At 38.1% G+C, this 21,712-nt stretch overlaps 1 protein-coding gene and 1 pseudogene across 1 annotated transcript in view; one reads left to right on the forward strand and one right to left on the reverse strand.

The window, feature by feature from the left end:
- The window catches only part of NDUFAF2 (NADH:ubiquinone oxidoreductase complex assembly factor 2), a 151,471-nt gene continuing 129,759 nt past the window's right edge, over positions 1 to 21,712 (reverse strand). Inside the window, exon 4 of the mRNA XM_045794298.2 lies at positions 1 to 3,901. Coding sequence (XP_045650254.1) covers positions 3,650 to 3,901 — 252 coding nt within the window. The 3' untranslated portion in view covers positions 1 to 3,649. The remainder of the gene's footprint in view (positions 3,902 to 21,712) is intronic.
- LOC123790604 (bublin coiled-coil protein pseudogene) lies at positions 12,197 to 20,050 on the forward strand (annotated as a pseudogene).

The following is a 21,712-nucleotide window of genomic DNA, read 5'->3' on the forward strand; positions in this document are numbered from 1 at the left end:
TTCAAATACCACAGGTTTGGAAAATATAAAATAGAACTTAAGACTGATTCCTATGTGGATTTCTTGGAGTCTTTTAACTTAATTTGACTATTATAGACTCTTCTCGCTTCTGTTTTTTTCCCCAAGGAACACACACACAGTTTGAGAAAGCCTGTTCTATATAAATTCAGGTTACATTTTATTTTATTTTTGTTTTTGTGTTTTATTTTTTGTTTGGTGAGATCAGGTTACATTTTAAATAGAATGGTTAATGAGATAGCATTAAAAAATATAATGGTATTGATTCAAGGCTGATTAATAAGTGACAGCCAGAAATCAGTTAGTACAAGTAGAAATGGAAAAGAATATCAGATAATGGGAAAATTTTTTTCCTCCATTTTTGTTGATTTTCAACTTCACATATCCAAGGCATAGCTAATAGGCTAGATTTGTATGATTAAACCCAACAGCCAACACATTTTCTGTGCTTGAGCAGTCAGAAATCTGCTACATGCATTTATAGCACAGGCATGGGAGGGAAATCAATAACAATTTACCTCTGAGAAAGTACATAAGATATATACGACACTTTACTCTGAAATGAACATTCTTCCTTTTGGAATAAAAAAATTTTGCATAGGTCTGAAGTCTGTCTTGAAGAAATAAAGACATTTTCATTTATTTATTTAAGACATTGTCACTAAAACAAACAAACCTGTAAATGTCCACAATATAACTATTTAAAATATGATATATGGTGGACAAAATAATATTTAATACTTTAATTGTGCTTTGCTGTCTGTCTGGGCATAAAAGCCAAATATAAAAAGGATTGCTTAGAAAGGTAATTTGAATTAGGCCAAAGTTATAGTTCAATTTTTATGTAGGACATTTAACTTTGTTTTGATACCACCTAACAGTGCCACCAGTCATCCAAAAAACGTCAGTCTTGAGGAAAGGAGTGCAATGGATTACTATAAATGTCATTTCTACTTGAAATCACTTTAAAACTGCATGCTCTGGGGGTGTCTGGCTAGTTCAGTCAGTAGAGTGTGCGACTCTTGATCTTGGGGTTGTAAGTCTGAGCCCCACATTGGATGTAGAGATTATTTAAAAATGAAATCTTTTTTTTTTTTTTAAAGTGCATGCTCTACTAATAATGGTGGGCCAGTATCATAATCTTACTTCAGGTATTTTCCCACAAGGACTTTTGGTTAAGATTTTCTTCTGCTGCTTACGTAAAAAAGGTATTTTAATTTATTTTACTTTATTTTTTTATGCCTCATCTATTTAGTATTTTTTTTAAGGTTTTTATTTAAATTCCAGTTAGTTAACATACAGGGTAACATTAGTTTCAGGTGTACACTTTAGTGATTGAGCACTTCCATACATCACCCAGTGCTCATCACAAGTGCCCTTCTTAGGGGCGCCTGGGTGGCACAGCGGTTAAGCGCCTGCCTTCGGCTCAGGGCGTGATCCTGGCGTTCTGGGATCAAGTCCCACATCAGGCTCCTCCGTTATGAGCCTGCTTCTTCCTCTCCCACTCCCCCTGCTTGTGTTCCCTCTCTCGCTGGCTGTCTCTATCTCTGTCAAATAAATAAATAAAATCTTTAAAAAAAAAAAAAGTGCCCTTCTTAATCCCCATCACCTATTTCACCCATCCTCCCACCCACTTCCCCTCTGGTAATCAGCAGTTTGTTCTTTATAGTTAATAAAACAGGTATTTTAAAAAGAAAACATAAAAAAAATGAATGTAAATTCTGTCATATGTTAAGATATTTACAGACTGTAAGGCAAACATTTATAAAAAGATATGTATAGAATACATCTAATAAGCTAATAGGAATTTGGAAGTAGAAATATTCTATCATGTTAGAACATTTGCAGTTTTTCTTATAACCCAGGACTCAAGAACATCTTAATTTACAGTCATTTGTACCTCTTTATACTGCCTGGTGGCTAGTTCCTTTTTCGCCTTTACGGCAAAATGTAATATTACTTTATAATGATAGCATAGTTAACCTCATATTAACAGGTTGCTGGAATGGTAGTATTTTCACCAAGGGGCTTTTCTGTCATTCAATAAGTATGTTATGGTAATTACATCTGATTATTTGTTTTAATATTACATTTTATAAAGTTGTATTTCTCTGTAATTTATTTCTTAAGCAATTAAAATTTTTACCTTCTATCAAGTAAAATTGTTAACCTATGTGTTTTTAGGAATTCACTGTTATAACACATAACTAAGGATTTCCTATAGAGCATTAAAATTTGAATCACTTATTCAGTAACTATTGAGCACCTATATTAATGCCATACACTGTGAGAAGTCTATATTAGCAACAAAAACTTAGTTGTGCACTTCAGGAAAACTATGACCCTTCAAAAATACTTTTGTATAATAATGAGTGTTTTAACATCACCCGTCTATATTTTTCTTCAATATACAAGCCACTGGAATCCCCACTGTCAATGCAATCACTGAGAACTCTCTTTAATTTTTCATTTTCTCAAAGTAATTTTTTTTCATTCTTTTTTGGGGGGGTGGGAGAGGGGACAGAGAGACAGGGAGAGAGAGAATCCCAAGCAGGCTCTGCTTTCCCAACCCTGACTGAGATCATGATCTGAGCCAAAATCAGGAGTTGGACGCTTAACTGACTGAGCCACCCAGGTGCCCCTCCCAAAATAATTTTTAATCTTATGGAACTCCAGTTATTATACCATTTCTGTGTTTACTGTCCTTTCAGACTTTGGTGATGGATTGTCTATGTCTACTGGTCCTAATTCCTCTCATCAAATTCCAGGTCTTCATGGTTTTTTTTCATTTATCAACTACATTTTCTTGGCCTCCACATGTTTTATCCAAGTTCATGTTTTTGATTAATCCTTTAGACTCTTACAGACTGCCTCTCCAGAAATAGTAGTCTTCTCATTTTTTCTTTTTTTATTGAGTACTTTAGGAGAGCTCACTAATTACCCTTACCTTCTATCATGATACACACTGGGGTTCCTAAATGATCATAAGGATCCAAATGTACTAAGCATTTACAGCTACGGGGTACTTCACAAAGGAGCAATCCTAAGAGGGAAAGCCTAAGCAAAGTTATAAACAGAATGATGACTAAAGCAAATGAAGGAGTTAAACCTAAAAGAAGTTGGATTTTGGGGTGCCTGGCTGGCTCAGTTGGTAGAGCATGCAACTCTTGATCTTGGGGTTGTAAATTTGAGCCCCACGTTGGGTGTAGAGATTACTTAATTTTTTTTAATTTAAGATTTTATTTACTTATTTGAGAGAGAGTGAGCGAGCAAAAGAGAAGGAGCAGAAGGAGGGGCAGAGGGAAAGGGAGAAGCTGACTCCCCGCCTAGCAGAGGCCCGACATGGGGCTCAATTCTGGGACTCTGAAATCATGACCTGAGCCAAAGGCAGATGCTTAACCAACTAAGCCACCCAGGCACCCCTAGATTACTTAAAAATCTTAAAAAAAAAAAAAAAAAAAAAAAAAGGTTTCTATAGTTCATAGCCTCAAATTTCTTATCATACTAAAAAGGAATTCTTAAGCTTAATGGAACAGAGAACTTACTGTACAGTCAGAAAATAACAAAGTAATTTTTTACTTCTTTTATTGTTAAAAAAGTTACGTACAAATGAAATACTACCACAGTGCATTCATTGGTTGGGGTTCTTGCCGCCTTGTGGCATCCAGGATCCTGGCTGAAAGGTTTTACCAGTGCTGGTGGGAGCCACGGTGGGTTCTTCCTTTCCAAAGTATGGAGCAGAGGCATGCCCTTTGACCTGAGTTTGAACTGGTGAAGCCAAGAGTTCTTCATTGCTCCCTTTGCTGAGGAGTTTTTCTTTTTCATAAAGATCTTGATTTTTAATTTTAATTTCTTCTCTATTTTTTTCATTCTTTAGTATTTCCTGCATGTATATATAAATGGAAGAAATTATTAAATTTCTAGTTAGAAGAAAACCCAAACTATACATTTCATGAAAGTAAAATAGCTAATAAATACATACACCTGATACTTGCTATGCATTTAAATAATATATAGAATGCACAGGCCAAGTTTTTAAATTTTTTATTAATATCTTATTTATTTATTTATTTTTTAAGATTTTATTTATTTGACAGAAAGAGAGACAGCCAGCAAGAGAGGGAACACAAGCAGGGGGAGTGCGAGAGGAAGAAGCAGGCTCTCAGGGGAGGAGCCCAATGTGGGGCTCTATCCCAGAACGCTGGGATCACGCCCTGAGCCCAAGGCAGACCTTAACGACTGAGCCACCCGGGTGCCTCTTTATTTATTTGACAGAGAGAGGGAGAGAGCACAAGTAGCGGGAGTGGCAGAGGGAGAGGGAGAAGCAAGGTTTCCCACTGAGCAGGGAACTGGAGGTGGGGCTTGATCCCAGGCCCCTGGGATCATGACCTGAGCCGAAGGCAGATGTTTAACCGACCAAGCCACCCAGGCTCCCCTCAGATAGCTTTTTTAAACCTGTCCTGTGGGATGCCTGGGTGGTTCAATCAGTTAAGCATGTGCCTTCAGCTTAGGTCATGATCTCTGGGTCCTGGGACTGAACCCCGCATTGGGCTCTCTGCTCAGGGGAGAGCCTGCTTCTCCTTCTCCCTCTGCCCCTCTTCCCTGCTTATGCTCACTCTCTCAAATAAATAAAATCTTTAAAAAAAAAAGCTATCTGATAATATACCATTGTTATTTGAATTAAATAGCTCTGCTGTCGTATACTGTAATAAGACGTGAAGGACCACAAAATAAAAATATTTACAATTACCCAAGAAGTAAAACAAACTACTTGACATCAAATACTACACAAGAGCATAAGTCACTCTATAAAAGATTTCCTAAGATTCGCAGCTATTTTCTGGTTCAAAGCTAATCATCAGTGATTGTACTGGAGATGAAGTGAAGGGGAGATGGCCTCAGAAAGCTGCTCCTACCAGTCTAATGTTCTGTGAGAATTAAAGCATGGATGCTGCTACCACCCCCTATAGCGCCAGATCCCATCTGTGCCCCTTTCTCCTCTGGAGTGGTGGGTGTGGCGGTGAGGAGGACAGGGATGGAATCAGTTCAGCATGCCCTAGCACCAGTGGCAGAGAGGCACTCTGCTGTTGGAAATGCTTCTTAAATCAGTACAAGCTATTTGTGCAGTATAGTTCTGTCCCTCAAAATTGCTATTCTACCCCTAAGGATCTATAGCCCAAATTACTGTATTTCGTTGAATACAATGGAAACATCGAATTTAAGATTTAAGAAGCATCACTGTAGGGGCACCTGAGTGGCTTAGTCGGCTAAGTGTCTGCCTTCAGCTCAGGTCATGATCTCAGGGTCCTGGGATTAAGCCTGCATTGCATTGGCCTTCCTGCCCTGCAGGGAGCCTGCTTCTCCCTCTCCCGCTCCCCCTGCTTGTGTGCACGCTCTCTCTCTTTCTCTCCCACTCTCTCTCTGTCAAATATTTTTTAAAAATGAAGCATCACTGTTAAATGTACTACTAAAAAAGGGCAAACTCCACATATCCTCATTTCAGAGATGTTAAGATTTGAAAAGATGTGCATCTTAAAAACATGAAATATAGTCATTATATCTTTTATCTTTATTGATTCTTTCTTACTCTTGTCTTAACAATTACTTTTGAATGGGTAGTATTTCTAAATGTTCTTTTTGCTTACCTGTATTTTTAAATTTTTCCTTAACATACATATCATTTATAATATGAAAAAAATTGAATGTTAATGTAACTAGTATCTGACAACACTGACAAAAAGTTCTTCCAAGTTACGTGTTTTAATTTAAACATTTTAAAAATGATTCTTAAAAGCAACATCTGGGTATCTAAATGTATGATGCCACCTTTCTGTTTCTAAAGTGAATTTCAAGTCATAATAGTCCTTTAAGAAGGTAAGCACTGATAATTAAAATCACATTTGAAATAATGGTTTCTACTTAAAAAAGTTTTTTTGGGGGGTATAGTATCATAGAATTAGTTTTAGGCACAAAGGGCCCATCTAATGAAACTTCCTCAAAGCAAACATGTTTTGGAAAGAATATTTATAAATATTCATGTAATTTCTACAACACACCAATTCCCCATGAATAATTTAATAACAGTAACTGATTTTAGGGGCAGCTCTTAAGAGTGAGGAAGGTGATTGTGGTGAGGCTTTCATGCACCCTGTAGAATTCTCAGGTGAAGTGACCATGTATCACAAAGGAAATCTCTGTCAATATGATACTGGAAATAGTGGACTTCGGAAAAAATACTTTTTCATATCTCCATATTCTTCAATACCTTCTATGACCTGCTGTGTCTTCATGGAAGATCTTGAGCAGAATGAAAGCTATGGGACAGGGCTGAACTTCAGCTAGTAACCCACCACAGGTGGCAAACCGCTGCGGAGAGGTGGGTCTGCAGCCTGTTTGGTTTTGGTGTGAGAGGATCAGTCACCTCACATGGCCTGAAGCTGCCACGCCTGCTTTATTTACCTCTGCTCTACTGTTGCAGTCTTGCAGCTGGTGTAAACCTCTAGCTTCTGCATCAAAGACAACTGAGGGCAGAGAGCTGTTTCTTCTTTTGTTCTGTCTTCACGTAATTTCTCTTTAGTCACCATCACTCTGCCAAATCAGTTTCTTTCTTACAATAGCCATTTAGGCAAATAAAAAACCCAATGTGAATATGTTAATTATTTTAACATATGAAAATAGATTAAAAATTTCAGAGTTGAGAAACACGGAGATTATAATTTTTCCTAGAAAAGAATTTCCTTTTTGTCTTTTTTTTTAAAACTAATTGTCACCAGACCCCTCCTAACGGCCTCCAGGAAAATTAAACAGAACATAAATCATGTATGAAAGGAAATCTAGTTTTGTAAATATTTGGAATAGATAAAATGAAAGTAGTTAGGTGGGAAAAAATAGGAATCTGTGGACTTAAATCATTTTGTAACAAAGCCTATTTTACAGTAGGAATTACCATAAAATAAGAGTTTTTCCTTACATTTCCTTTGAACACCACCACCCTAAGTCTCAGTATGTTCATCAATAATAACTGTATGTTTGTGTCAACGCGTGGAGATAAACCAAGAGCAAGCAAGTGGGTCTTCATATAAATGTTTATGTTTAAAACAAATACCCTTTTAGATGCTGCTTTTTTTCCCTGACAATATTCCTCAACATAAAACAATGCATGACTTGGCATCGTACCACAGTTTACTTAATGAATACCACTACTGTTATTTCCAATATTACACATTTTCATTTAAAAAAAAAATAGCACTGTGATGACCATCTACATAGGTCTTTGACTAAAACAGACAATTTCCATGCCAAACTACCTCTTACTAGCTGCGACACCAGAAGGTCACCTAAGTGTTTTTCAGTCTCAGTTTCTTTATCTGAAAATGGGAATAAAGTGACTGTGTATGTATAAATATTTACACCCCAAATACTTATATGTGTACCATTCACATTGTTAGGTCTTCTGAAAGTTTGTGGTTCAGACCATGGGCTCTGAAGCAGGACAACCTGCATACAAATCCCAGTTTGGGCACGCCCTAGCTCCGTACCCTGTCAGTGTCGCTGCACTCTCTGTGTCTCAGTTTCCTCGTGTAAAATGGAGCTAACAATGCTGTCTTCTTCAATGTGCTGTTGTAATGACTGGGGAAGAACTGGCTGCCGGGCCGTGATAAGACAATAGAAGAGGGTACAGGTGAATCTTTAAATAGTGGACTTTAGATAGTGGATAAACAGGTGGATTATTTATTCCATTTCATTAAAAAATAAACATATCGAATTTATATCCATCCCTCTTTTTTACTTCAGAGTAGAAATAAACTTTCTTCAATATTTACACTGTTTAAGTAATTAAAATTTCAACTCACAATTTTGTGACAAACATTGAATCACTATTTGTTGTGAAAACGTAAATAACAGAATCCCCATATTAATGGCTATTCTTAGGAAGAATAAATAGACAAAGTTTGTGATTTTGTTGAACTGAAAAATCTTCAATGTTTAAATGTGCCACAGCCCTTGACAAAGGCAGCAATCATCACCACTTGATTGCGGACAGAGGTGTTAGTAAAACATAATCTACTGGCTTGAGAACAAGATGGAGTAACAGGTACCACATTAGCCTTTCTGCCAAAAACAGTGAGAAAGCTGGATAAAAAGTACTAAACTTTTCGGATATTAAACAACAGGTAGTGCAGTACCGTGATTCCTGAGAGAAGGGAAACAAATGAGATAAGCCCTGAATTGCTTCAGCTTTCTGCCTGGAGACATATTATGGGCTGCTGCATAGGGTGGGTGAATCCAAGCAGAAGTTGTGCTAAAGAGATAGAGACGTTGGTTACAGAGGCCGAGGAAGCCAGAATTTGTGGGGCAGAATACCAGAATACACAGAAAGAAAGTTCTAGAAATCTGCATAGGGGACCACTTGAGTGTTAAGCTGAGTATTAAGTTGTATGAGGGTACGGTGAGTTGCTACAGGGCCAGGAATAGCTGCTAAGCAGCTGTAAACTGAACTGCTGGAGCATGCATGAGAATATAAGACATTCAAGTTCTAATCAGCCAGAGATGCCTCACTGAACACAGTGTATTCAGTATAAAGACTTGAGAAAGATCACTCTTCAGGAGTAAGGATAAACTGGCATGAGAGTAGAGGTAACTCTAGACATGCATTGTCCAATGCAGTAGCCACTAGCCACACGTTTTAAATTAATTACAATAAATTAAAACTTCAGTTCCTCCACTGCACTAGACATATTTCAAGTGTTTAGTAGCTAAATGTGACTAGAAACTCCTCCTGGATACCACTGCTAGATCCACCCTAACAAAACTTAAAAATAAGCCTCCAAAATTTGGACTGATTAACATGTAATTTCATGTCCTCTGAACAAAACTCAACATTTTCAAAAGCAGGACATCAAAACCAAGACTGTAAGCAATATACTATTTCAATGTTCATCATCCAATCAAGAAGTGAAGAGGGAAAGTGTGATCCAAACCCAGTCAACAGAAACAGACCCAAACATGATAGAAATGATGAAATTATTTCATAATAATGTGATAAACACAAGGACTTTATCACAACTACTATAAATATGTTCAAAGACATAAAAGAAAAATGAACATAAAGAGAAAAATAGAATCTAAAAAGAACCAAATGGAACTTATAGAGGTGAAAAATACAATATATGAAGTGAAAAATATAATGGATTTGCCTAACAGCAATTAGACACTGCAGAAGAAAAGAACAATGAATCTGAAAACAAGGCAATGGAAACCACCCAAACTGATGTAAGAGAGAAAAAAAAAAAAGCTTAAAAGCTATTCTAGAGCCTCAGTAAGCTGTGGGACAATATCAAGCAGTCTAACATGTAAGTGGAGTCACAGAGAGGAGACAGGAAGGGGAGGAAATAATGGATAAAAATATTCCAAATAGACAAACATAAATTTACATATCTAAGAAACTAAAAAACGGGGGCGCCTGGGTGGCTCAGTTGGTTAAGCGACTACCTTCAGTTCAGGATCAAGTCCCATTAGCAGGCTCCTGGCTCAGCAAGGAGTCTGCTTCTCCCTTTGGCCCTCTCCCCTCTCAAGCTCTCTCTCACTCTCTCTCTCAAATAAATAAATAAAATCTTAAAAAAAGAAAGAAAGAAAGAAAGAAAGAAACTAAAAAAAAAAAAAACAAAAACAAAAGCAAAAAAAAAAAAAAAAATCCTCCAAGCAGGAGAAATACAAAACCAAAGTACATAAAATCAAATTGCTAAAGGCTAGTGATAAAGAGAACATCTTAAAATCAGCTACAGAAAAAAGATTTATTTACAGAAGAGACAAAAATGAATATTACTGAGTTCTCATCAGAAAGAATGCAAGGTATAAGACAATGGACTGGCTTTAATGTGCTGAAAGATAAGAAAAACAGCTAACTTAATATATAAAATATATTAAAATATATAAAATCCTATATGAAGTGAAAATATCCTTCAAAAATGAAGGCATAATAACATTTTCAGGCAAACAAAGCCTGAATTTATCACAAACCCCTACCATAAGAAACATTAAAGAAAGTACTTCAGGCTGAAGGAACAAGATGAAAACTTGAATCTACGTAACAGAATGAACAGCGACAGAAATGGCCAGAATGGAGGACCTCACTGCACAGAAAAATGCTAGATTTGTGGACACTCTGCTACATGCTTGATGCCCTGGAACTTTAAGTCACCCACTGGACATTCCTTGAGCACATCAGGAGTATCATCATACTGTCCTTGGAAACTGCTTTGGATTTTGAGGCTTATCATGATTGCACCCCCACCAAAAGGCCTTCTTAAGGCTTGAAAAGATATCAGTTATCTTTGATGAGAAGTATAGCCTGAAGGCAATGGGACTGTTGTGATCATATGTAGCCCTCAAATTAATAGCACTAGGCAGGAGGAAGAGGATGCCTCACTCCCTCTCTCCTCCCACCCAACAAAGAGCCTCAGCCCACCAAGCCTTCCATGTCCTACGCCATTGTCCTGGCTTTCCTGGCCTGGGATTTGAAGCAGTAATGTCAACAATGGCCCTTCTCCATCTGAGGCTGACCCCAGTGGAGCTGACAGTCAGAAAGTCATGCATGAGGTCAACCCCATTCTGAGAAGGTCACATCTAAGAGTCCCCAGGAGTGAAGTATTGAAGGATATCATTTTTAACTAAGTTCCAGGAAGAAGAGAAAGAAACCATACTCAAAACAGAGAAAGCATGAGCTATAGCAAAATCTGTTATTTCAGAACTTTCCCTAAATATACTGTTAATGAATGATTATTCTGTGACAATCTTCATTTCGACAGGCAGCAGGGTGTTCAGTTGGAGCAAATTAGTTTAGACTTTTTTATGGAGCCTTGATACTGGGAAAAGAGACAAATTTAGTTGTAAAAAGTACGATGTATTAAATGTTTGAATTTATGTATTTTTCCATGTCATATTATACATTACCATTGTTCGTGAGGGATTACACTGAAGACTTTTTTTTTTTTTAAAGGGAAAGCTCTGGATGTCTTTAAAAAGCTCACCCCTGTTTTTAGCACAGTCAAGTTAATGGTTATTTATTGTGTACAATTTATTAATTCAATGATGAGAACTCAGCCCCAAAAGGTATAGCTCAAGTCCCTTCCAGTGCCACTTCTTGCCTAAGCTCTGCCTAAGAGCCCTTTTGGTAGCTGTAGTACTGTACTCAGTGTTGCAAATTGCTAAGTGTGGTAATGAAAAAAGACTGAATTTTTTAAAAATAATAAGATACAGACTAAAAGCTTAAAAGTAGAATCTACTGATGCTGACTTACAGCTCATTCATAAACCTTAGCCATGATATAATCCCACTTCAATCATACAGTCCCCTATGCAAATTCCAGTACACATGAATTTTTCAAGATTGTGTAGAAATCAGCTCTAATATATAGTTATGCCTGTGGGAGGTGTTAGGTAACAGAACTGAATATTAGAACTATAAACAAGAGGTAAAACAAATGGCAGGATAGGACTAGACATCTCTGTAATGATGCCTTGGGAGAAATTATGGAAACTGAAGCAACACAAACTTGAACCTTGGAACTCTACTGTAGTATCTCAGAGAAGGGAGAGAGCTGACTGCAAGTGCTCACTGATGAAGAGAGCTGCAAGAAAGTTCAGATTACTCAAGTACTGGGGAGAGAAGGGCTGAGAAATATCTAAGTGAGTCAAAAAGGTTACCCAAGGTTTTTCAGGTATCCACATCATTCTGCATCCCTAGGGCCACACTTGGACCAGAGGTGTGGGAATGGACAATTCTGAGTCTATACTATTAAATGGAATTGAATATTTGGATACAGATCTAAACATCTTAAGAATATTATCTGTTTTTACTCATATATCTAGTAAACAAGGGAAGGCAAATACAAATTACAAATTAGCCATTATTAATAATTTAAGATACATAAAATGTCACTAGTATTTTTAAATTTCTTTGTATGTGCCATATGTATAAATAAAAGCAAATAATTATTTCATGATATAATTCAAGATCCTAATCCCCTAACCCTATTTCAACTCAGAATTCTTCAATCAAGGAGTGTTTCAGTAATACTCTCTCTATAAATATATACCATGCTGATGGTGTGATAAGCATGTCAAATATAAAATTCCATAACAACAGATTTCAAAATCATTTGATAATTTTCATATAGATGGATCTGGAAATGGAACAGAGCAAACGGTAAGTCCTTTATTAGGGAATTATAATGTTTGTTTTAAAAGTGCTATAAATCCAGCTAAGAAAAAAGGCAGGCACAATACACATATGCATATCATAACCCAATGCTTCTTTGATGTTCTGGCTCCATGCTTCTCTGGAGTTTAGTATTTATAAATGGTCTCCATTTGGTTTCAGCTACTTGTGAATTCCAAGTATACCATATATAACTACGTTCAAACTTAAGTACAAAACACGTCTCAAGATAAAATCTAAATACAGTTTAAAGTAAATTAAACAGTTCTTTATTGTTAGAAAGTTTATTACATTCAAGAGCAAGCAAAGACGTAGGAGTCAGACTTATGTGTAATGATAAAATTGGCCATGTCACTAGATTTTTTATTTCAAGTCTTCTGTGGGATTAAAACCATGGTCATTTCATAATGATCAAGTTCTACTACGTATGAAAAAAAAAGAAATTGAAATCTTAATTTGAAATTTGAAATTATAATTTGAAATTTAATTTGAATTATAAGTTAGCAATATATTTGTGGCAAAAGTGTCATGTAAATATAACTTTAATAACTACTGGATCTAGGTATATGTTTTTCAAAGTGCACATATGATAAAGATACAATGAAAGTTCTGGTCTTGGAAAGAGATGAACTTTCTAAAATATTTAAATTAATAAGTACATCTCCCCAATTCATATGTTTTTTCACCTCTTGCCACACATGTGCTATATATAATATAAATACATTAGACTTTGACAGCTCCACTAATTTCTTTCCATAATTTATACTATGAATAATTTTTATTTTAATGAATATTAAAAATTTTAAAGTATAAGCACCCTGCCTTTTGTCAATTTAAGAAAAAACATTTTGAAGAATACAAAAGATTTAGTAAATACATTTTAAGTGAAAATTTGGCAGTAAGTATGTTTCAGGTCCCCAAACCATACACATTTGGTTACTATACAGTGGTCTCATCCAGGAAGTAGCCTTTTAGAATATGCCACTTCCTCCCACCCCACAATCAACATAATTATAATGGGAATTTGGTGTACAACTATTTCAAAATATTCCAAGTCAAGTGTCATTTTTATAATATACCACGAAATAATTCAGGCCTAATAAATATGATAGCAATGCCTAAGCTTGAGAATATTGCCAAATTGTTGATCTAAACTACATTTTCTAGTTCTACAAGTTGAACTGCCAGGATGAAATAAAAATTTATTAGATCACCTTTTTTTCAATATATGAAAGAGAGGAAAAAAAAAAAAAAGCAGGGAGGTACATAGGTCACCAAAAGGTACTCTGTACCAGACCCAAGCAAATGCCTGCCAGATTAGTAATAAAAAATGAACTGAATCTTGGCTGGATGGGATCAGAAACCAAATGGGTAAATAAATGACAATGCTTAGGTTAGTATGACAGCACCAGGTTGCTAAGAAATCTATTAGAATGAGACAACAAGCAAGCAAGTTCTCCTGCAGCAGAAGCTGCTCTTGCTATGTGTTCTTGCCAATCACTAGTGTGCCTCTGCCAAATCAATGTCACATTTAATTTATTCACATTCAAATCTATTGCAAACAGACTTTGATCAATTACACTCATGAAAATGCAGACTGAGTTTTGTTGTTTTGACATGCTTTCTTGAACTTCTCTCCTGAATTTTTAAAAAACATTTCTAATTGCAAGAAGTTGATCTCAATGATTTTTGTTATTTAAGGGGACAATTGTTAAGATTTGTTTACATTCCTTGCTGGCTAGGAATTTCTGGCATTGAGTTTTCTGTCTTTGAACTTGAGCCAGATTAATTATTACATCTCAAAATGTTATGAAAAGGAACTAATCACAGAGCTCAAGTCATTAATAGTTTTGCAGGTGGTATTTCTTTTAATAAAATAAATGAACTTCCATCTATATGAAAAAAAGACCTTTGAGCTTAAAGATACAATTACTTAATTGAAAAAGAAATATAGCAGTTAAACATTAATAAAAAAAATTATTAGACTCACTTAACTTTACTCCTATTTAATTGCACTGCCCTGGTGGGAGACAAAGAAAACCTTGCTCCCCTGTGTGAGAAGTGGGGAAGCCCGTTATCCCTGGGAGAGAACGATATCAGGTCCCCATGGCTTGTCAGGCCTGGGTTTCTAGAGTGGGAAAGAAAGGGCAGAGGCTGGAGCCCTGGAGGAAAAAGGAGGCTCCATCTGTGAAGGACTGCTAACACTTACTGAACTGTTATATGCCAGCTGCTGTAGGGAGAATACAGTTCTTCTCTCCTAGATTGAGGGAGGGAAGGAAAGGAGCTGGGAGGAGAATCAAACATGTCATAGCCATGAATGCAGGTTACCTTCCCCAGGACCTAATGCAGGTACTCTCCTTCGATGCAAGGGACAATAAACCTGTAGCCCTGCAAGATATTCATTCATGCATTTTTCATTCTTTCTTTCATTGAATAATATATATGCATGCCTACAATTCAAGAGCCTGGGGATACAGAGAACAAAACCTGGCTTTGGGTCTTAAGGAGCTTCCTTGGGGGCCAAGATGAAAACAAACAAAGGAGGCTCACCTAGGAGTCAAGGTAGGGAAGAGCTGGGTAAACACCAATGGTCAGTTTTGTGGCTAATGCTTACGGGTTCTTTCTTACTTTCTCATTCGCTCATTCATTGGTTCATTTAGATATTGAGAGCTCACTATGTGCCAAGGACATGGAGTGAGAAGACACAATCTTTAGCCCAAACTCAAGGAACTCACAATCTAAGGAAGAGAGATGGGTTAAAAAAATTAATGAAATTACAATATGATAAATTCCACAATCATATTAAGCAAAGAACGTTTTGAGACTGAAAAAGAAAAGCTGGTGTTCCTATTATTATCCACAGACTGGGAAGGAGGGGGTGAGATACGACTTCCCAGAGGGGGTGAGGTCTGAGTCTTAACAACAGGAATGAACCAGAGAACTGAGAACAGAGGAGGCATGCTGGGAAGAGGTGAGTACATGCTCACAGGTTCGGAAGAATAAAGCAGCACCTCAAATTCTGAACAGTGGAAGCAGGTCATATGGCAGGGGTGAGAACATGCTGACTCTTTCAATGCGATATTAGGACATTTAGCTTTTATCCGAAAGCCATGGTGAAATATTTTGACTGTGAAGCAAGAGTAGGATTTCCAGATAAAAGAGGAGAATGCTCAGTTAATTTGAATTTCAAACAAAAAACAAATAATTATTTTGTATACATAGTTCTTATACATCGCATGGTATATACTTACCCTTATAATTATTCATTGTTGGTTTGAAATTTAAATTTAACTAGGTGCCCTGTATTTTTATTTGCAAAATCTGGCAAACACAGCAGGAGACTTATGTGTTTATACCACATTTTTTAAAAAAATGACTCTAGCAACTGTAAAAATTAGATCGGAGGGAGGCGAGACTGGAATAGAGAAATCAGATAGGATGCTACTGCAGAAATAGAAGTGAGACGTCATTAGGGCAGGAACCGAGACAGGTAGTGAGATGGAGGGGAAAAGACAAATTGTTATTATATTCAAAATGAGAAAAGTTTTGGGTCACCAAGGATGTGGAGATGAACCAGACCAGGACGATCCCCAAGTCTCTGATGATGACGGATGACAAGTAATGCCATTAACCATGGGAGGAAACAGGGAAGAAGAGGAATTCTCTTTTAGACACACTGAACTTGAGATGTCTGTAAATCAAACTGTTAGCTCCTTCTTCTCAGCCAAATCTCCAAATACTGAAGTGCTTCAGGATTCACTTCGAGGCCTGCCCCTTTTTCTATACTCTCTGCCTCAATAATCGTTTCCAATCTTATGAGTTTAAATACTGTCTACACATGCTGAAAACGCTCAGATTTATGCTTTTAGGCTTGCCTTCCAAGCTCCAGAATGATATCCTATCCAACTATCTAACTGATGTCTTCGCTTGGATGTCTACTGGACATTTTAAATTAAATACATCCAAGACCAGGGAAGCTCAGAGGACTAGCTCAGGGTCACACAATAAGCCTAGACTTGAGACAGAAGCGTCTGCTTCCACCACATTCTTTCCACTACTCATTACTGCCCTGCACAGTTCTCAGCAAGCCCCACACAGAGCTCCGCATACCACAGGCCTCAGTACAGTGCTGCCTGACTCCGGTGTGGCCTGCACTTCTGGCAGCTTTGCTTTGCTTTACTTCAATTGGGCCTCATCCTGTTCCCTTTCTTCATGTGCTAAGACACAGACAAGCTCCAAGGTGACGCCACACTGTGCACATGTATCTAGAGGGGCATCCAGCTAACTGGTTGGCAGCCATGAAAGTGAACTACCATACTTTCAAAGTAGCCTCCCTGACATACCAAATGCACACCAGTACGCAGGTTCTGGTGAGAGCGAGGGGCTACTGGGATGTCCTCATGCTGGGAAGGAGCCCACTTCAGCCAGCAGCAGCTGAAGGAGCCTCCCTTACACAGTTGTACACATTTAGTAAAACTATTCCCATACTCACCTTCCCTCCTACCTCCACTTAGCACTAAATCTTACCAGTTCTTCCTCCAAAGTGTATCTTGAGCCGTGTGGTTCTCTTCACCTCCCTTGCCAAAAGCATTTCTTGCCTAGATCACAGTCTCCTAATAGGTCCCTTTGGTCCTCTAGGATTCAGTGTCCAGAGCAACCACTGACCTTTCTTACCCCTTCCTGCTAACAACACTTCAATGGGTCCTTAGAACAAAACCTGAACTTGCCCATGGTAGATACGGATATGGAGATACTCTGATCAGTTCCCACTTCAAGGCAAGACTTGCTTCCCAGCTACAGAGAGTGTGCTGAGCAGACAGCCTCCATTGAGTGGCATGTTACGGCTTATTAACAGACATTTGGGCTGTTTCTAGCCTTCCCATATGCCATATTTACTAGTGCTATTACAAACAGCCCTGTAAATTATGATAAATTACTTATTTCACCAGACAATTTTGAGTATATCTCTAGAAGTTACATTGCTAAGGCAGAGGGCAAATGCACATATATTTTGCGGTCTCTAAGCAAATGGGTTTTCCACTGCCCTTTCTACTTCCCCTCTCCCTTCTTTTCCCCACACTCACTGCCTAAAATGATGCCTAGCATGTAATAGATGCTCACTATCTATCTATGGAATGAATACATTTGGTTCTGTATATGCACTTTATTCACTAATGAATAAACACATTAACTCTACAATTTGTAACTGTCTTATAAAGTCAAATCTAAACTTAAATAGCTGGTAATCAAGGATAAATCATATTCCATCATTAATAAAATACATTTTGATTTGAACTGACTTAAAGACCTTCTCTTGATAATGTTGAAAAAGCCTTAATAACTTCAAAAGTGAGAAAATATAGGTACACATTTATTTATACTCTCGGAAGCTTATACTGTTTTTTTAAAACCAAAGTGGGGGCACCAGCTCTCAGTGCGACTATTGTTGTGTTCCCTTGTTACATGGCCCTTGAGGTGCCCTGAGCCAGCAATGTCGCGCCCCAAGGGAACCTGGGCATGATGGTGGAGGTGGGTGCAGAAGGCGAGGATGACAGCTTTGGGGAGGCAGAATATGCTGCCATTAACTCCACGTTGGGCCAGATCAACTCCTGTCTGGATCACCTGAAGAAGAATGACCACCTCCATGACCACCTCCACGTCCGCCTCCAGGAGCTGCTTGAGTTCAACTGGCAGTCACGCTTTGAGTTCCAGTTCGACAAGGCCCCTAGAGATGCCAGTCCCTAGGCTCTTGGAGCCCCCAACTAGCCCCAACCCTGCCTCCCTGGGCTAGGCTCTGACCTGAGCACTCAGCACCTGGCTTAGATATCTTTTCAAGGGCTGGCCTACAGGTCCCGCTGGTGGGTCTGCCTGCATGGGCCACCCTTCTGGTACTCTCTCCTTCCCATGCCCGGGCCAACCCGCACCACTCTGCATCCTCTCCTGTAGTCAGGTGTGGGCCTTCAAACTACCCACCCTGCCTACCTGCCCAATTCCAGGGCACTCGCCACTCTGCCCAGGCCTTGAGCAGCCACATTAAACAGGCCAATGAATGAATGAATGAATGAATGAATGACTAAAACCAATGTGGTAAAGATGACTCAGTTTGTCCTTTTTTTTTTTTAAGATTGATTTATTTATTAGAGAGAGAGAGCAAGCGAGCATGGTGGGGAGAGGGACAAAGGGAGAGGGAGAGAGAGTCCTAAGCAAACTCCCTGCTGAGTGCAGAGCCTGGCGGAGGGCTCAATCTCACGACCCTGAGATCATGACCTGAGCAGAAACCAAGAGTCAGATGCTTAACCAACTGCACCATCCAGGTACCCCTCAGTTTGTCCTTTTGAAAATTAAGAAAAAATTATTTTTCTTTGTGTACCTTTCACTTGTCAACCAGTAAGTATTTGACTTAAAATATATCACTACCCAAATACAAAATTCCTAACTTTGGAAGGGATCAAGGTAAGAAAGCTTAATAATGGATCAGTTATCTTGGACCTAAAACACTTTTTCCCTGCCTAGGATATGATTTAACCACAGTGTAACCTATATGCAATAAAAATACACAGTAGAGTCATAATATATCATCCATAGCTTCTATGACTGACTAATACTTGAAAACAGGCTGCTGGCATTTCAGAGGGGCTGCTGGTGCTGCCTCCCCAAAGAGACAGAGGTACTATGGGAAGGTAGATGGGTGACCCTCAGTCACTTCAAATGGAACCCAGGACTTCACTCCTCCCAACTCCAAAGACAGTCCAAGCACTTCCCTTCTCATTAAGGGACGGGAAAAGGTAGAAGAAATAGGAACGCAGGCTTGGGAAAGTATGGCTAGTGGTAGGGGGTAGAAGGTGACCATGTGGCCAACTAGAATTGCAGCAGTCACATAAAGCATCACCACTACACCAGCAGTAGCAGTAACAACCACTTTACGCAATTGGAGTTAACACCAACAGACAGGACTACCTATACAATTATACTGGCAGGAAAGTGGAATTCCCAGAAGAGTAGTAGTTGATGAAACTAACCGAAATGACATTGAGGGAAGGAGGGACAATAAAATGGAGGAACCACAGTAACATCTTTTCTCCTAAGAGGAAATGAAAAGGCTAGAATATTAATTAGGGTTGTAGAGTGAGTTCTAAAGGTCAGGCAATCAGGTGAGCAAGCAAATGTAAGCTCAAGTGGGCATCTGCGGTCACCTAGGAGCCAGGCTTCCTTTAGGTGCCAGGAGAAAGAGAAGCACAGGGTGCTTCCCAGCAGTGATGGGGTCAGGAAGATGAAGAAACACGGTGGGTGAGAATCTCATGGGAGCTGGTAGGGGAGAGCAGCACAATGATCACTAAGAAATAAGAACAAAGAAAAAAGGAAATCAAGAGCAGAGAAGAAACTTGGCTTCTTAGGGCTCTCAGCAAGAGACGTAGGCTGGAGTCCTTTTACTTTTTCACATAGTCATTCGATACTATGGGGCACCTGCTCTGAGCCAGGCACTGTTCTAGATAAGGCCGGGAACAAAACTTAGTCCCTGCTCTCATGAGGCTTGAATTCGACCAGGAAGAGACAAATGATACACCAACAAATAACATTGCTACTGAATGTGAGCAAACAGATAACTGCCTGCTATTGCTATATCCTTCTCATTTAATCAGCCTGCCCTTTTGGGTTTACTAAGAAACTGGAGACTTGAACTAGTGTGGGAGTATTTGCAAAGGACTAAACAGAACTTTCTTAGCTCCTTTCAAATGTTATTATTTTTTTCTCAAAATGAAAATCGCTTTTCTTTTTTCTACAAAAGTAATACATCTGGAAACAAATACTGAAATTTAAACAGAAATCCATAAAGTTGAAAAATGTAAATCTCTCACAATTTCATATCCAGTGTTAAAAAGCCTGAAGTATATCATTATAGACTCCTCTTTAAACATACAAATGCATTTACAATATGAATATAATGTAGCTCTTTTACAAATGCATGTTTATAATTATGGATAAGGTACAATAAGGTATGTACTATGCATACTGCTCCATAAATTGCTTTCCACTTAATATTTTCCAGACATCTTTCTGTGTAATTATATAATGTAGATATCCTTCTTAATGGCTGCAAAGCAGCTCGTAGCTCCATTGCACAGAGGTAACCTAATTTCTTCACTCAATCCCCTACAGATGGATGTTTAGTGTGCTTCATATTTTAGAACACTACAAACATCCTTGTATAAAATTTTTATGCATTTGCCAATTATTCCTTAGGATATCTTCTCAGAACTAGAATCAAAAGGTTCCCATATATTTGGAAAACTGATCTCTAAAAGTCAACATCACCTTGCACCTGTACCTATGGTGAATGAGAATACCTGTTTTCCCACATGCCAATACAAAAAAAAAAAAAAATCCTTATTCGTCTTATATTTTAAAACTTGTCCCCCTAGTCTTTGGTTTCTCTTTTAACTTTGTCTAGGATTTTGTTTTTATAAAAAAGTAGAAATTTCTTATGCTGTCAAATTTGTCAATTTTTCTCTTATGGGATCTGGCTTAGGTGTCATGTCACAAACTCTTTGACTTATTTGTTCCTTCTTATCCTTCACTTGACAGCCTAAATATTACCTCCACAGAGTAGGTTCCCTAAATGTTCATCTAAAGAAAGCTGTCTTTGTTATTCTTTCTTAGAATCTTTGTTCATTCCCACAGAGCTATTTTCATAACTTGTAATGATCCATTTTTGGTATTTGTAACATGTCTGCCTTTCCCACTAGAGTATAAGCTCCATGAGGTCTACAATGTTCCCTGGGTCAGCTGCCTATTTTCCACCACCCCTCCAACATCTGCCATAGAATGGATACTTCTGGATTATTTTGTGAACCAAATTTTAGTTCCTTCCTTGGCCCTATTGCCAGTTTTCTCTTGAACAGTGTTCCTTCTAAAAGATTAAATGAATAGTAAAGGCTGTCAAACTAACCCTTCACTAAAAAGTAATTTGGAAAATCTCATTCACCCCTTTTCCAAAAGAAATGTGTCAAGATCAGGGATCACTGCACCCAGACTGGTCAGTAAATCTTGGGCTGGGCTTAAATGAACACTGCAGTACGGCTCAAGAACATGCACTATTGCTTTGATGACACCCAAGGGTGCACTCACATACTGTACCTTGAGAGTTTTGATGGTTTCAAAATCTATTATTATTAGTTTACTTTGAAAATGAAGACATGTCATATCACTAATTTAGGATAAAAGGGAGGAGTATTATGATGCCAGAGCACCCAAAAAGTTAGGAACTTGTAACTTAGTTTCTATGGATATCCTCTATGATAGCAATTAATTACTTATTTTTTAAAAAGTGGTACTTAGGCACAAGCTTCAGCAATAGTGACAGTCAATTCCTTGAATAGTATCAGTTAATAAGTATACATACTGAAGGTTTAGGATAGCATGTTTTGCCACCTGCTAGATAAAAGTGTTCACTTCAAAGGTATGAGGGTTGGCCCCT

Source organism: Ursus americanus, chromosome 5 (genome assembly GCF_024610735.1).
Source record: "Ursus americanus isolate L20-20 chromosome 5, mUrsAme1.1.p, whole genome shotgun sequence".
In the NCBI taxonomy this organism is placed as follows: Eukaryota; Metazoa; Chordata; class Mammalia; order Carnivora; family Ursidae; genus Ursus; species Ursus americanus.